The sequence below is a fragment of the Pteropus vampyrus genome, unplaced genomic scaffold, assembly GCF_000151845.1.
Source record: "Pteropus vampyrus isolate Shadow unplaced genomic scaffold, Pvam_2.0 Scaffold852, whole genome shotgun sequence".
Lineage (NCBI taxonomy): Eukaryota > Metazoa > Chordata > Mammalia > Chiroptera > Pteropodidae > Pteropus > Pteropus vampyrus.
In genome coordinates this window covers 86,002-103,011 of record NW_011889633.1, presented here as the reverse complement: position 1 = coordinate 103,011, position 17,010 = coordinate 86,002, and the positions used below count along the sequence as shown (strand labels likewise).

The window sequence follows — 17,010 nt, the reverse complement described above, 5'->3', positions numbered from 1 at the left end:
GCGGCGGGACCCCCGCCTCGGCGCGCGCCACCCCCGCGCGACCCCGTCCCCTCCTCCCAGCTCGGCCAGAAAGAGAAAATGGCGCTCGATTTGCCTCCGGAAGTGACGCGCGCCCTCATTTGCATGCCGGTGCAGCCAGCCAATGGGAGAAGAGTGTGCGTGGGACCCCTGGGCCTTGCTCCAGAGACCACTTGGGGCCCCTGCCTAAAGCTGGACTGGAGGCTCTGGAGTGGGAGTGAGGGGGCCCCTACTGGAGCCCCTTCCCTTGACAGCCCCCCACCCCAGCCACAGTGGGTTGACCTGCCAGCCCCTCAACAGCATCTGTGCACTCTCGTGAGAGTTTGAGTGGGTGATGACGTCATTAAAGGGGGTGGGGGCAGTGGCGGCCTCAACCACATGACCAATCACGTGGTAGCATCAGGGCTTTGACTTCATTTGCATGGAATGGGGTGGAGCTACTGGCTGCTGCAGGATTTAGTGGCCCCGCCCACAACTCAGGGCCAATAGAAAAGTAGTTATGAGGAGAATCCTGTCCTGCCATTGGAGAACAGTACTTGGGCTATCAGAACTTTGAGAAGTGTGCCCTTGATTGACACATCTTAGTGAGCGGACTGGATGGGGTCTCCTGACTTAATTATTTTCTAGGAAAATTAATGTCACACCTCTTCTTGAGAATTCTGAGTTTTAAGTTTGAGCCACTGTATGCTATGTAGGGAAACGGTTAATTGCATATATTTGTAAAAACTCCGAAATGGCCTAAAAGTTCACTTTTGCCCAGAATTATTAAAAATTGTGAAGCAGTAGTATTTCTCAAACTGAGAGAAGATGGAGTAGGGGCTTCTAGACTGGCTCTGGGTCTTCATCCGTTGAGTCAAGGGCCCCCGGGGAAGAGCAGGACCGTGCCGCCCTCAGGGAGCTTGCAATCCAACACGAGGCCGGTGTATTTGCAAAGGGCTGCTTTTATTTATCGGGTCCCTGTCCTGTTCCCGCTCCTTACCCCTTCACCTAAGCACCCGTCTGCCCTCAACTCCCTTTTTCGAAGACCACCAAGACCATCGCATTCGGTCTCCCTCGACCTTCCAGCCCCTACATGCGAACTATTTCCTCAACAACCGCCTTGACCTCAGAGCTAGTTTCAGAGGGTGTGTCTGCCCGTGTTCACGACCAGTCCGTCCATCGTCGGACCGTGTTTGCGCTGCCCAACCCAGCACTTCACTGTCCAGTCAGCCACTCCCTCGTAACTTCAGTTTCTCTCTCTACTGGTACCTTCCACAAAAATTATAGCTACCGGTTTTAGCCTAGCGAATAAAAATGTAATGAGGACCAAATAAATATCATTTAAAAATCGTGTTCAATGCCGGACCGATGTTACTTGACCACAGTTTTTCCCTACAGGAATAGGAGTCATCATTGAAGGACAGTTCGCCCTTTGTATTTATTTATGAATTGTGTTTGATAATGAATTACAGCGGGAGATGGGTACGGTATCCCTACATGGCTTCCTTCGAAGAACTCTGGGTGTGATGAGGAGTAAAACGTTGCCGTCCCCCACCCACACGAGGTACCCAGACGACAACCTTGTATCGCACTTCTCGGAACAACATCCCCTCGGCTCCCCTCGCCTCTTGCCCTCTGCTGTCACCCCACCCGCACCACTTCGCAGAAATGCCCTGGTCACCCTGACTTACTTGTTGACCCCAAGAACAGATCTGAGTCCTCATCTCTTTGTAGCTCTCCCTGCTTTCCTGAAGTCTCCTCTCCCTGACGCCCCCCAAACATGCCCTTGATCTCCAACCTCTCTGGTTGCCCCTGGCATCGTCATCGGCTCCACTTCTGCGACCCGAGGTCCTTGAATGTCGGTCTCCAGCTTTGCTCACTTTCACCTACCTTTTCAACCATATCGCTTACCCGTGTCCCCTGCGCCAGGCAGGCACTGAGATCCCATGCCTTTCGTTTGTTACTCTGCACTCTGCCTTGTTAATCACGATTGATATTCAAACTTTATTATTTTGAGCCCGCACCAACATCTCCGCCCCCTTCTCAGTTTCCATTTCATTTTTCTGGCTGACAGTTGGGCAGCTCCCCTTGGGTGTCTCACAGGGGCCTTAAATTCAGAATGTTCCCAACTGAACCCATCATCCTCTCAACAGCCTTAAAGTAAGCAATGTGCTTACCTATTCTTCATTTTTCCCATTCCCAGTTCTCCAATTTTACCTCCTAAATATTCCTCAAATCTGTTTCTTCAACTGCAGCACTATTACCATGTGGACATTCGGGTCATCTCCCAGCTGGAACACCAGTGCAGGCACCTACCTTACCTCCGGCTTTGGTGCCTCAGGTGTGTTCTCCAGCCAGCCATCTTAGTGATCTCGTTAAAAGCAAATCTGACCCTGCCATTCCCCTTCTTACCTTCAGCCATTCCACCCCCACCCTCACGGGATCAAGCCCAGAGGGACAAGCATGGCATACGACAAGCTCTCCAAGGCTGACCGTTTCCGGCTCATCTCCTGCTCCTGCAAACGCCACTCTTTGAATGTCTTCCCTCCCTCCTACCCGAGCTCATTTCTATTTCATGCCATTCAAGACTGAGTTCTGCCGGCCACTCTTCCAGAGAGATCTCCCCTACCACCACCACTGCACACATAAGCATGACAAATGGTGATGGGTGTTACTTGCTATGCCCCAAACACCGCAAGTGTCTTTCACTGCACTCACTGTGTTGTTTTATCACGATCTGCCAATGTGTTTCTCTCTGACACTGCTGTACCAACAGGGACCATATCTTTCTTCTTATTCATCGTCTCCCTGATGCCTAGGTTAACTACTTTAATATAAATAAACAAATATTTTAATATATTAAAATTGTAATAACTGTTGAAAGACTTGTTTTCCTTCAACATTGTAGTTTTGATCATATTGAGAAGTTGAAATAATTGCACAGTGAACACTATCACCTAGATTTTACAATTAACATTTTGCTCTATTTGCTGTACCACCCAGCTATCTCTTGATAACCATTCATCTCTTGATCCATCTTTTTTCTTTTTTTGATGCGAAGAAAATTGCAGACATCAGTCCACTATGTCCCTAAATATTTTAGCCTGGATGTATAAAAATGACATTTAAAACTACAATCGACAGCTTTGATATTGAAAGGACGGCCTCTGCCACCACAGAAGGAATGAGCAGTGTGACTCTGGGGCTCATCAAGATTATTTTCAAGATTCAGAAAAGTGCATGACAGAGATGTCATCAAATCATTCAAAAGCAGAAGTTAGACCCAAGGACTTATCTGCCAGGCATGTCAAAGCACATGCAAATTGGTTCTGCTGCTTTCGCAAGCTGCTTGGTGTCGGCGTGCGTGCTGATGCTCCGGTCTGAGTTGTTCAGGAGGGTTTAACAATGAAGATGCTGTGCTGCATCTTTCCTACCTTCCTCTGGTTCCCGCTGTAATCAGCATTGGCATTTGTTAAGATGGTCATCCAGCCTGAAGAGAGCAATCTGGGTGACCACAGAACAAAGACAACCTTAAATTGCCACCAGCCCACAGCCTCCCTTGTGAAAATTACAAAAGCGGGGAGCCCCTTGGGTGTGTGCTGCCCTGAAGGCCTGAGCTTCGATCAGGATATAAGTGTCAGCCCCAAGTCAGGGCACAGACCCCACTCCCCTATTTCCACTCGTTTCCATGCAGAGTTTGCATGCTACACATCTGTAGCCAGCAGCCAGCAGCCCTACATGGTGAGCCACAGAGACAGCTGTATACATGCTTGTCTGCAAAAAAATAAATGAGATTAATCTAAAACCACTGAAACTTCTGTAGAAAAAGGAGACAATTATTCTCTGTGAACAACTTACATGTAATCTTGCCTTTCTCGCCTCTGTTCTTCGTGTGCTTTGTGTGTATCTGCTAGGTGCCGAGGAGACAGTATGAGCAGGATAAAAAAAAAAAGGCAGACTCAGTCCCTGCTTTCCTAGAGCTTAGAGTCCAGTCGGGTAGAACATCATTAGTGAAATAACTATGCAATGAAAGGTTAATTATAAACTGAGGTGAATGCTCCCGGAGAAGGCAGGCTCTCCAAGCATCTATGACCAAGAAAATGGATCGAGATTCACAGTCTGGAAGTAGCAGCAACCAAAAGGACCAGCAGACATTAGCAGATCCGAGCAGTGAGAGGCGGTAAAGGAGATGACTCTGCAGGTATAGCCCCCGACCAAGGCCCTGTGCCTGGAGGGCGCACGGCACAGGCAGACAGGTCGGAAACACGACTGACCGGAGCGCAGATCACAGGAGGGAACGTGTTACGAGGGGAGACTAGGGACCGGATCAAGAAGTCGTGTAGGTCTTTTTAGGACTGATGAGAAGCCAATGCAGTGTTTTCAGTGGGTGGGTTGATAGAATCGGGGTTGCATTTGGAAAGTACAGCTGGCTAGTGTGGAGAGAGTAGCGATGGAGAAAGGGCGGATGTGGGAACACGTTGGGGGACAGCTGGAATGGTCCAGGTGGAAGGTGACGCAGTTTGGGAGTGAGATTAGTGCAGCAGCCCCGAAGAGGAAGAGAAGCAGGCAGCCTTCAGAGGTACTTGAGGTGACGTGAACGAGACTTGATGACAGTTTGTATGTGGCTGTGAGTGGATGTCAAGAATGATGGCACTGAGAACAGACAGTGGGAACACTGGAAAGAGAGAGGGGATCTCAAGTTTGGTCTTAACCACGTTGAGTATGACTCTTGAGACCTCTAGGTGTTAGTATTGAATAGACAGTGGGAAATACGGGTTTGGATCTGAGAGCCTGGGGTAGAAACATGAATTTAAAGTCATCATAATATGCATGATAATTAAAGCCATGAACTTGGATTAGAGAAAACAGTGAACCAAACACAAAGGAGTGTACTAGATGCAGGTTGCTTCTTGAAGTCACTTCCACACTGTGATTCCATTATTTTAATACAACGATAGTTAAAAAACAAATCACTTTATAGCCAAATAACTTCCTAGGTTTGTTATGACGATTGAGGTGATGAAAATAGGATAATGAAGTCTTCCAATCCATGAGCATAGAATGTGTTTCCAAGATATTATATCTTAATTTCCTTCAGCACTGTTTTGTAGTTTTCATTGTACAAGTCTTTCACCAATTTGCCTAAGTTTTATTCTTTTTGATGCTATTGTAAACGGAATTGTTTTATAAATTCTTTTTCAGATCGTTTGTTGTTTGTGTATAGAAATGCCATTGATTTTTGTGTGTTGTCTCTGTATCTTGCTATTTGCTGAATTCGTTTATTGGATCTAACAGTTTTTATGTGGAATCTTTAGGATTTTCCTACACATAAGACCACATAATCTGAAAAACAGATGGCTTTATTTCTTCCTTTCCAATTTGGAGGTCTTATATTACTTTTTCTTGTCTAATTGCTCGAGCTAGAACTTCCAGTACTGTATTGAATAGAAGTGGTAGTAGACATTCTTATCTTATTCTTGATCTTAGAGGAAAAACTCTGTCTTTCAACATTTGTTTGCTGTGGGTTTTTCATATATGGCTTTTATTATATTAAGGTAGTCTCCTATTCCTATTTTGTTGTTTCTGAGTGAATTTTGTCAAATGCTTTTTCTGCATCGATATTATCATGTTTTTTTTTTCCCCTCTATTTTGTTGATGTGACATATTACACTGATTTCTCGAATGTTGAACCTTGCATTCTAAGAATAAATCCTACTTGGTCATGGTGTATAATCCATTTATTATGCTGCCGAATTCTGTCTGCTAGAATTTTGTTGGGAATTTCTGCATCAATGTTCATAAGGAGTATTGGTCTGTAGTTTTCTTTCCTTGTAGTGTTTGTCTGACTTTGGTATCAGGGTTATGTTGGCCTCATAGATAAGTTAGGAAGTGTTCTTTCTTCTTCAACTTTTTGGAAAAGTTCGAAAAGAATTAATATTGGTTTTCTTTAAATGTTTGGTAGAATTCAACAGTAAAGCCACAGGTCCAGGGCATTTGTTGTTGTTGGTAGATTTGTGATTACCGACTCAATCTTTTTACTAGTTATAGATCTATACAGATTTTCTATTTTTTCATGATTTAGTCTTGGTAGATTTTGTTTCAAGGGATTTGTCCATTTCGTTGAGGTTTTCCAGTTTGTTGGTATACAACTATTCATTCTCTCTTATAATCTCCTTCATTTCTGTAGAATTGGTAGTAATGTCCTCACTCTCATTTCTGATTTTAGGAATTTTGAATTTGAATTCTTACTTCACGTAGCTAAAGGTTTGTCAATTTTGTTGCTCTTTTTGGAGAACCAACATTTAGTTTCAATATTCTGTATTGTTTTTCTACTATTTCATTTATCTCTGCTATTCTTTATTTCCTTCTTTTTGTTAGCTTTGAGTTTAGTTTGTTCTTTTTCTATTTTCTTAAATTGTAAAGTTAGGTTGTTGATTTGACATTTTTTGTTTTTTAATATATTTGGCTATAAATTACCCACTTAAGACTGCTTTCACTCTGTCCCATAAGTTTTGCTATGTTGCATTTCCATTTTCATTCTTGTCTAAGTATTTTCTAATTGCCCTTGTGGTTTCTCCTTCTCTGAGCCATTGATTGCTTAAGGGTATGTTGGTTAACTTCCACAGATCTATATTTTCGTTTTATTTCTGTTGACGTCTAACTTCATCTCCTTCGGCCATAGAAGATACACTATATCATAGCTATGTTTTTAAATCTACTGAGACTTACTTTGTGGCATAACATATGATCTAGCCCGTAAAATGTCCCAGGTGCACTTAAGAAGAATGTGTATGCTGTTGCTGGGTACGGTGTTCTATAAGTGTTGTTAGATGTAGTTTGTGAAGTCCTCTATTTCCTTACTCATCTTCTGTCTGGTTTTTGTATCCGTTATTGTGAGAGGAGTACTGAAGTCTCCAACTGTTATTTTAGAACTATTTCTCCTTTCAATTGTCAGCTTTTACTTATTTTGATGGCCTGTCATTAAGTGCCTAAATGTTTATAATTATCATATATCTTGTTTTACTGAAACTTTTGGCAATATATAATGCCCTCCCTTGTCTCATGTAATCTTTTTTAAAGTCGTTTTTATCTGATATCAGTGTGGCTAACCCTGCTATCCTTTGGAATATCTTTTTACAGTCTTTCACTTTCAATCTATTTGTCTTCAGCTCTAAAGTGAATCTTTTGTAGGCAGCATGTAGTTGGACGGTGTTTTTTCATTCATTGTCATTCCCTGTCTTTTCATTGGAGAGTTTAATCCATTTACATTTAAAGTAATTACTGATAAGAGAAGACTTCTGTCATTTTGCTATTTCTTTTCTATATGCCGTATAGCTTTTTTGTGCCTCATTTCCTGCATTACTATCTTTTGGCATTTAGTTGGTTTTCTTGTAGTGAAATATTTAAATTCCTTTCTCATTTATTTAATATATTTCTTGTATATAGCCTATGGCTCTTTTCTTTGTGGTTACTATGGGGATTACACTTAGCATCCTAATGCTGTAACATTCTAATCTGAATTTATATCCACTAAATTTAAATAACAGACACACACACAAAATCTGCTCCTTTAATAGCTGCCCTAGCCCTTTTGGTTGCTATGTCACAAAAATACATCCTTACACATTGAGTGCTCCAGCAAATAATTCTTTTAAATGCATTAGTCTCTTAAATCACATAGAAAACAAAACGTGGAGTTACAATAATACTAGCCTTTAGACTAATAATTTAAAAAAAGTATTAGTCTCTTAAATCATACAAGAAACAAAAAGTGGAGTTCCAAACTGTCGTTACAGTAAAATTAGCTTTTATACTTGTCAATGTATTTACTCCCTTCGAGAGCTTTCTCTCCACACAGCACAGGGTGACTGTCTCGCGCCCTTTCACTTCCCTTGAGGGCTCCCTTGAGCGTTTCTTGCAGGGCAGGTCCCGTGGTCACAAACTCCCTCGGCTTTTATCTGGGAATGTCTTAATTTCTTCCTCCCTTTCGAAGGACAATTTTGCCAAAGATAGGAATCTTGATTGAAAGGTGTTTTTCGTTTTGTTTTGTTTTGTTTTTCAGCATTTTATCAGCCCACTGCCTCCTAATCTCCAAAGTTTCTGATGAGAAACCTGTTGGTCTAATTGAGGGTCCCTTGTGTGTGATGATTTACTCCTCTCTTGCTTTTTGAGATTTTCTGTTTAGCTTTTGAAAGTCTGTGCATCTCAGTGTGGGTCTCTGATTTCATCTTTCTTGGAGTTCACTGAGCTTCCTGGATGCTTCATCAAATCTGGGAAGATTTCAGCCATTATTTCTTCAATATTCTCTCTACCCCTCTCTCTCTGCTCGCCTCCTGGGATTCCCATGGTGTGTATGTCAGTCTATCTGATGGTGTCCCACAGGTCCCTTAGACTCTGTTCACTTTTATTCGATCTTTTTTTATTATTCCTCAGACTCAATAATTTCTATTGTCCGATATTTCAGTTTGCTGTCTCTTTCTTGTGCCTACTTAAATCTGCCTTGAATCCTAATGAATATTTTATTTCAGTTATTGTACTTTTCAGCTCCAGGATTTCTTTACGGTTTCCCTGTTTCCTCTTTATTAGATCCATTTTGTTCATACATTGTTTTGAGTTTCTTTACATTTTCTTTAGTTCTTTGAGCATTTTAAGACAGTTTTAAAGTCTTTGTCTAGTAGATCTGCCATCAGGGATGGTTTTTTTTTTTTTTTCTTTTGAATGGGCTGTAGTTTCCTATTACTTTGTATGCCTTGTGATTTTTTGTTGTTTGAAACTGGACATTTGACTCTAATAATGTGGCAATTCTGGGAATCAGATTCTCCCCCTCCCCGAGTTTGCTGTTTGACTGTTTGGGGTGTTTTTTCCTTGTTGTAGGCCGCCTCTGTGCCCTGAACAATCAAATTCCATCCCCTGAGCCCTCTCCCAATACTCAGGCATCTTATGTCCTCCATCTCATCAGAAATGCACAAGGACCAGGGTCCCCATGAGAGGAGGGGTGCTGCAACCCAGGGGTCAGGGTGGCCACTCTGGGCTCCCTGAGCCCAACTTGTTGCCACAGATCCCGGGGGGTGGGGGTGCGGCCATCGCTGTGCACCGGTGGAGCAGTCTCGTAGTTACTTCTCTGTGCACAGAAAAGCCTCAGTGTGTTTCTACCCACAGAGTACATCTTTGCAACAATATAGGACCCCATCTTCAAGCCCACCTCCTCCCTGACCTGGACGGGTATGAGGCTTACCGAGATAGCACCAAATCCACAGCGAGACGTGGGTGGCATAGGCTAGGTGGGAGTGCATGTTATGAATGTTGTGCCTTAAGGTCTTACAGGGCTGTGCACATGTGCACGCACACACTCATGCACATGGACACACACACACCCCTGCACACATGCGCACATGGGCACTCGCACAGAAGCGCACGCACACTCCTACACACAGGCACCCACACACATCTTGGTATAGCTCTGAGGCCACGTGTAGCACACTGCCAGGCCTTGCTGGTTTATATAAACAGAATTCAGGCACGAATCTGCAGTGCATCTTTTGTCATCTGTCAATAGTTCTTCCTCTGCTTCTCCAGACAACTAAAATACACTCATACACACTTATTCTTTGCTTTGTTATCAGATTAACACTCTGATAAAACCTGTTTGGAAGACTCGGTACTCGAGCACAGGAGGCAGATGGAGGCAGCTGACTCCTCACGAACCTTCCTGACCCCAAGGATGCACGGTACAGGTATTCGGCCCCTTGCCAATTTGCATGTCATAGGCCTGAGCCAACAGGGGGACCAACATCAGCGAGTCAACTCACCCAGATGAAAGAACCAGCCTGCACCACACAGACACCACTATCATGCCAGCTGCTCCAGCATGAACAGTTGCCTGCCCTTCCGATATGGTTCTCAGCCCCAGGACACGTGGCAACTGCAGGGGTGCAGACCCGCATCGCTCAGCCTGCAGAGCCTGCATCAAGCGCCTCTGCAAAGCCAGCACGATGGCCATCTGCATGCAGTGAAGGCACAGAGGGAACTGCAAGTCTGGAGCTGCTGACGAGGCTCTGCGGCGCTGGCGAGCTCTGCTCGGGTTCTTCCCGGAACAGCTTAGTTTCAGAGGCCGCCCTAACACGCCCGCACTCCATGAGGTGCCACGTGTAAGGGAACCTGGAAGCACATGTAGAAAACGCTGTCACAGGGGCGTGCCGTCCATCAAACTGAGGAGCTTTACCCAGAGCTAAATGAAAGGTTTGTTGTAGGCTGTTTTGCCTTCAGTAACCGAAAATCTGTTTAAAAAAATAGATAGAAACCAAATTGCTTCTGCAGTCACCGGCAAGATTTGGGTTCTGGTCTCAGCGGCAGAGCACATCCACGGCGTGTCACCTCAGGTTTCTAGGTTTCTAGCATGGTGAGATCTCCCACATCCATCTTCTACCTGTCTGATAACTCGTGTGACCTTGACAGAGGGGTCAAGTGAGACGTGGACAGCGGTGAGTCAGAGCTGCTGCCCCCCATGCTGTCACGCCCATTGGAGTGCATGGCTGGGGGGACCGGAGCGTCTTCAGGGAAAGCGGCTGCACAGGGGTTGCCTGCTGCTTGGTCGTCTCTGGGGACCAGGCCCAGGAGGAATGGGACAGTCTCTCCCATTGGTCCTCTGTACCTTGCAGACAGAGAACCACTCCTGACATCTCGCTTTGCCAGAATCTCGGAAGGAGAGGGACCCGTCTGCATGGTTCCTGTTCTAGCAGAGAGAGCAGCGAGACCCCAGCCTCCTCTCACCAGAGTCAAAGCTTCGGAACAGGCCTGGCCGCAGGGAAGGCCGTGGGGACTCCTGCACTGGCGCAGCCCGCTGGGCTAGCGGTCAGCAGGCTCTGGGGCAACTGACAGGGAGCTCTCCGAGATCTGGGGTAAGAAGAGGCCATTGTCACCCCACGGACAGAGGGGACCAAGCAGAGGGCACTTAGCTACTAAGCGGCAGACCCTGATTTAAGAGCCAAACAGCTGCAAGGCCTTGCCTCGTGGCCTGAGGCAGACGCACAAACTCAGTCCCAGGGCACGGCAGGGTCCCAAGCTCAGAGTTGGTGGCTCCTATTCTCTGTCTCCGCCTGTCCTGGCCACTGCCTCCCCCTTCCCCAGGGATAACCTCCCCTCCCTGATCCCTCCTCACCTGTCCTGGGGGCAAACTCCCATCGTCCAAGCCCTGTTCAAACGCGGTTCCACACAGAATGTCAGACACAGGCTGTGTGTTGTTGAGCGCAGGTGGGTGGGCAGCCACCCGTCACTGCACTGCAGCCACTGCAGGCGGCCACCAGCTCAGGTCACAACACACAGTGAGGCTGCCAGACCCGTTCACTGCAGCCACAACCCTGTACTTTCATCATCAACACTTTAAATCCCAAACTCGGGAATCCACAATTATCCGTCAAATTTCATTTGATTTTGGTTCATCTCAACCTGTTAAAAAACAATTTTAAGTTCTATTGTGTCATATAGGATACATTATTCTTTCCAGTGTTACATTTTACATCTTTTTGATAACCTGCAATTATGTGGTGAACAAATTCTGAAACAAGATTTTCAGAAACGGGTCCTCATGCTTTTCAACAGGCTGGTGTTGAACACGAGGCAAGAAAGGGGTGGGGTGTCGAGCTTTTCTCAATCCTGTGCAATCAGGTGGAACAATTAGACCTTTTATTTCACTCTAGAGCTTAGGTATGTCACAGATTTGACTGTGATGTTTGAATATGCTTTTATTCTGATGAAAAGTACTTTATTTTTAAAAAGTACATATATCACAAACTACTGGACAGAGAAGATGCCGTAACAAATTTTGAGATGTTTTGAACTTTATTGAAAGCATCTAGAAGGCCAGGACACTGGATGGGAGGCTCGAGGTGGGAAAACACTCTTTGAAGACCATGAAGTTTTTAAAAATCTGGAAAACACTGTGCTTTGTGGGCAGCATTCTTCTGGCAGCCTGTTGAATTTTCTTTCCTATTAGCTGTTTCTAGTTGCTTAGTATCTGGTTATTTTTGGTTTTGTTCTCTGGCTGTTCAGGAAATCCTAAGATATCCAGTTGGCCCTTTGGTCTCATTGTCCTCAGGAAGTGACACGTGGTGGGACTTTTGGGCACCATCTGAGCCGCGCATGTAGATCGCCGCCATACAGTGAAAGGATTTAATTCGGGAGCCCCGGGCCCTCTCTAGGCGCCACCCCCCGCACCTCCACATGCTCAGCAGCCTCAAGCCCCCCGACATGCCCGAAGTAACTGAAGTCCTAAGTCCGCTGGAAGTCAAAGGCGCATGAGGAGCCTCCTCGGCATCTGTGAAGTCCTGTGTATGGTTTTGTTTCTTTTCGTATCAAAGACAAAACTAACCCTTAAAAATTTGCAGAGTGCTGCATTCCCTCTGTAACGTGGATGTGATTAATGTCATTTTTCTACCCAAGGAACACTGTCCATGTTCACATGGCAATGCCCTCCACCACTTCTCAGGAAACACAGAGGGGGCAGTGTGGCCCAACTTGCCCTCCCTCGTGAACAGGCTCACCCACGGAGGACGCCGCCCAGACTCCCTTTCTTGACACATAAACTTATTTTGTTCCGTCTACTGCTGGTCCAAGCACCATCTCTGTCCGGTCCCTGGCCCCGTCTCTGCGCTGTCTTTATGCCACCATGTGGCGCTTTGTCCACCCTACAGACTGGCTTCCGCCCTCCTGTACCAGTGTGCAGCATGAACAACATCCTGTGCCTGGAAAAAATCGCGATCCTGCCACGTGCTAACTTTGTACAGAGCATGGCCCCGGAGCACAGGTGAAGACAGACAGACCAAGGGGCACCTTGCCCCAGCCTCTCCGACAACCTCTCTAACACATGGAAGACGGCTGGGCATGTGAGCACGCCGCTGTGCACCAGCTTCGCAGCCCAGGAGCCTGGCTGCCACTCACCCCTCGGCATTGGGGATCCTGGCACTCTCTGCAGTGTGGACGCAGACTTGGGGGTCAGGAGAGCAGGCAGCTGGGGGTCTGGTCGGGAAGCCTGTCCTCCCTCCCCTTCATCTAGCTCTACATTCCTGGCCGACACCCCTCCGCCCTGTAACACACCAGGGCCAGGCACTGGACAAGAAACCACTGCTACAGCCCAGAGCCTGCCGACACTGCTGTGAACGTCCAGCCCTGACCTCGCTCACCCTCAGCTGCTGTCTCGCCCGTCCCTTCCTGTGGAAAGCACAGAGCGGGCTCTGGGCTGTGCTCTCGCCCTGCTTCTTCTGGCTCTCAGCCCGCTGGCTGCTTCCCCTGTGGTCTAGTATGCCGTGGCCACCGCCCTTGGGCACTGCCAGCACTAGGCTCTTCCTGCGAGGCCACTGTCTCCAGGTCTGTCACCGCACCTCGTCTCATTAGAACAAATCCCGTATACATTTAACACTGGTCCATCCCCGCCCTGGAGAAGAGACTGTGTAAGCAATCTGTCCCCTGGGATGCGCAAGGCCACACGCAACCTCCAGGGCAGGTGGAGTGACACCCGTGCCGCCCAACCACCACCATGGCTAGAGAGTCCACAGGGGTCGGCCTGTGTCCTGCGATGCTGCCCCTTCCGTGGTGACTGCTGTGCTTGCAAAGGCAGAGCTGCTCGGTGCCATGTCCCAGCAGGGGAAACCTAGAGAAAGGCGCTGGGGGCTTGCCGGCCCTGCAGAAGTGAGGGCCACGCTTTCCCTCCTGAAACGCTACAGAAACGAACCACATTCCAAGTTTCCTCGCTCTGCGTCAACAGCACAGGGACTCTGAGGCTCTAAGCTCTGGTGACTGTTGCAGTGTTTGCGGTTCAGGGACCGCGGGAGTACGCGTCTCCCCGCAGACGTGAATCCGGAAGCGTCTGACCTTCTCCAACAGCACCGCGTCCGTGACACTCCCCTGACCGGCTCTTTCTCTGAAAGGCACGTCGCAGCCACCTGCCCTTAGGGAAACAGTGCCGCAGCACCATGCTCGGCCCCGGCACCATTGTCAAGCAGTGAAATCAGCAACAAAAGGCTCCGAACTGTGGGGAACGTAGAGCCAACTAGACCGCAAACAGCACTGCTACTGACATGACGGGAAACGGGCAGGCAGGGTGTCGCCTTGTCTGCCCTTAACCGGGGACACGTGCATCGCACTGCTGATTTTCACCTCTCTGAGCACACGGAGAATGACCACGAAGGCATCATGTGCTACAAGACTTCAGTGAGCCCAGGAATAATGACCAGCCGTACTGTCATCCACCCGCGAGGTTTTCTGCACTGTCTGCCGGACGCCCAGCTTCTCAAAGTGACAGTAGCAACAGGGCTCAGACAGATGACAACCGCTTGCCAAACAGGCTGTCCCAGAACCTTGGAAATGACTTCTCAGGGCAGAGCTGCGGCCTCTCCACCCGCGCCTCCCCCCCCCCACCTAACGGTCACCTCCGTCTTTCCGTCCCCTCCGCTCTCCTCCGGTCCCTGCCGCGTCTCTCGGTGCTCCCACTCGTGTCCTGTGCTGAGCTCCCAAGAAGGGCCCAGCTGTCATCCATGTCACCTTCACTCACTGCCCCTCACGGGCAGTTCGTGGGGGGGCGGGTCCTCCGCCGGGTGGGCTGCGGCCTTCGTCCTCTTCTCGGTGTCGGTCAGCTCGGCCGCCGGCTCCCGCGCCGGCCATGCCGGGCCCCGCGCCGGCCACGCCGGGTCCCCGCGCCCTTTCCTCGTCCTCCTCTTGTACTCCGCAACCTGCTTGCTGAGCGCCTCATGGTCGATCCCGCACAGGCTCGCGGGCACGGCAGAGCCCAAGGCGTCGCTTGGTGATGGGGTACCCGGGGCCTCAGGTTCCCTGGCGGCGAGAAGCACAAATGAAGCGCCAGAGCGACCGCGCGGGGACCCCAGGCTAGCGCCAACGCCGCCACCTGTGCGCCCGCCTCACGTCTACCTGACGGGGCGTGGGGGACAGGGCCGAGCGGCGGCTTGGGTCTTGGCTTTCTCCAGCCCAGAGGCACCCAGACCGCACTCCTGGTGCCTGAGTGGCACGGGCCAGCCGCCGTGCCGCAGCCGTGCACACGGGCAGCGAACGCGTTCTGTCTCCCCGCTCGAAGGCCGCGGAGCGCCAGGCCGGTTCCACGCAGCTGTGGGCGGGGCCTTTCAGGCCTCCCCCACTCCGGTTACCGGTTACCGGGAGAGCCCGATAGAGTCTGCCCGGAGGGCGAAGCCAGCGCCCTTGCAACCGGATCTGGCCTCGCCCCACCTCCAACCCCTGATCTGGGCACAGACGGTCCCACGCCCGCAGTTCGCCTCCCCACGCTGGCTGCCGATGGGCGGGGACACATGGCTCAGAGCTGCTTGGGGCCTCTGCTTGCGCTCAGCGGTCCCCGAGGGCAGCGCCCACCGCCCACCACCGGGCAGGCTGGTCTCTGCGGCCCCAAGGTCCTGCCAGTGCCCACGTGAGGCTGACACACCCGGCCTAGGAGCACCGGCCCCTGCACACGCCCCTCAAGTCCTTGTGGCTTTCTCGAGGCCACCTTGGCTATCTACGGAAGCTGCAATGCTGCCTCGCCCACCGCTGTCCGTCCCCTCCCGACGCGGTCACTTGTCCAGGGTGCAGACGGCTCCCTCTCAGTCCCCCCTGCATGCAGCTTCCATAGATGTTCATGAACCGGCTAGGTGCTGGCACAGGGCCTGGTAGGCCATCGTCACCAAGAACGCACTGCGTCACCGAGGGGCGAGGAGACGCTGGACAACCTGATAGGCCAGTGCCTCGATGGCAGATGCCTGAGGCCCTCGCCGCGGCCCCTGGCGCTGTCCGCAGGCTGCTCCCAGGGCAGCACGCAGGCCCGGCCGCGACATGGCTGGCCTGTGCTAAGCGGAGGGCTACCAGGGAAGCGGGAGCCGCACCCGTGGGGTCTACCCAGGATGGCCACGCGGCGCACAGGCGTCACCTGCGACTGTTTCGCGGGACGGCTTCTTCTTCACCGGGCGAGCCAAAGTCAGCAATTGCCAGTAACCGGTCAACCTGAGAAGGAAGAGAGAGTGACTCAGCCATGCTTCTCGGCGCCGGCGCCACAGCCCGGCCCGCGGCACAGCCGGCCTCGCGCATGCGCGTCCGGGACCCTGTGCTGGCGCCTCCGCAAGCCTCCCGATGGCACTTCACGTCATTCCTCTCAGTGACACTGACCAAACGCCAAGAGCGTCCCACAATCTGCTTTCAAACACGTTATTTTAACAACCACATTTTCTCTGATAATGAAGTTTTCTTAAAAAGCTATATTTAAAACTTAAAAATGACTCAAATTAATGGGGGAAAAACTCAGATATTAATTGAATTAAATAACTAACCTTTACTGGTTTATCAAATGCTTCAGTTTTACCACGGAATTTGTGTTTCGGAAAAAAAGCCCGCAGTGCGGCACTGTAAAGTCACGGTCAGGGGTGTCATCAAGTCAGCCCGAGGTGGTGGAGGGGCCTAACCCGCAGGGCGCCCGCGATGCTGCCACCCCCAAGGACCTTGGCCCAGAGGGCCCTGCTCCCTACGCACCGGGCTGCGGGCGCCCTCACCGGCCTGCTCTGCCTGCCTCACAGCAGTGACCGCTCCAGGTCCGCCCAAGAGAGACGCCATTCTGCGGTGTATGGCACTGTCACCCACAGTGCACCCAAAAAATCACAGACGCGAAAAGCAGAACCAGGAAAAAGTCGTGCACAGGGAATACGAGAAACAGGACTGACGACGTTACGGAACAAGGAAACTGCGCTTCTCCAAAGTTAACACTGGGAGCAGAGATTCGCGACACACGCTTCCGACAAGGGACCTAGAGTGGACACACAAGGAGCCTGTGCACCTTGGCAAACAGCAGAAACAACACTGGGCAGGACCTCAGAGAAGACGGAACGGCCGACAGGCACGTGAGAAGACAGCCGGCGTCGCAGGCACGGAGGACACACACACCACCAGACGCGCCCGCCCCAGCGGGAGGGCGCCGCCCCTGGCTCCAGCCCTGGCAGCGGCAAGGTGGCCTCATTGTTTCCTGAGAGA

The 17,010-nt window shown here is 49.8% G+C and overlaps 2 protein-coding genes across 3 annotated transcripts in view; both read right to left on the bottom strand.

The window, feature by feature from the left end:
* ADNP2 (ADNP homeobox 2) overlaps positions 1–16,456 on the bottom strand; it is a 38,348-nt gene extending 21,892 nt beyond the window's left edge. Inside the window, exon 1 of the mRNA XM_011385991.2 lies at positions 16,449–16,456. The gene's annotated coding sequence lies outside the window, so the exon portion shown is untranslated. The remainder of the gene's footprint in view (positions 1–16,448) is intronic.
* Positions 11,721–17,010, bottom strand: part of RBFA (ribosome binding factor A) — a 16,123-nt gene continuing 10,833 nt past the window's right edge. For both annotated transcript variants that reach the window (XM_023526410.1, XM_011385992.2), the window contains exons 6-7: positions 15,920–15,993; positions 11,721–14,820 (exon numbers count right to left, since the gene is read on the bottom strand). In XM_023526410.1, the coding sequence (XP_023382178.1) occupies positions 14,535–14,820; positions 15,920–15,993 (360 nt within the window). In that variant the 3' untranslated portion in view covers positions 11,721–14,534. The remainder of the gene's footprint in view (positions 14,821–15,919; positions 15,994–17,010) is intronic.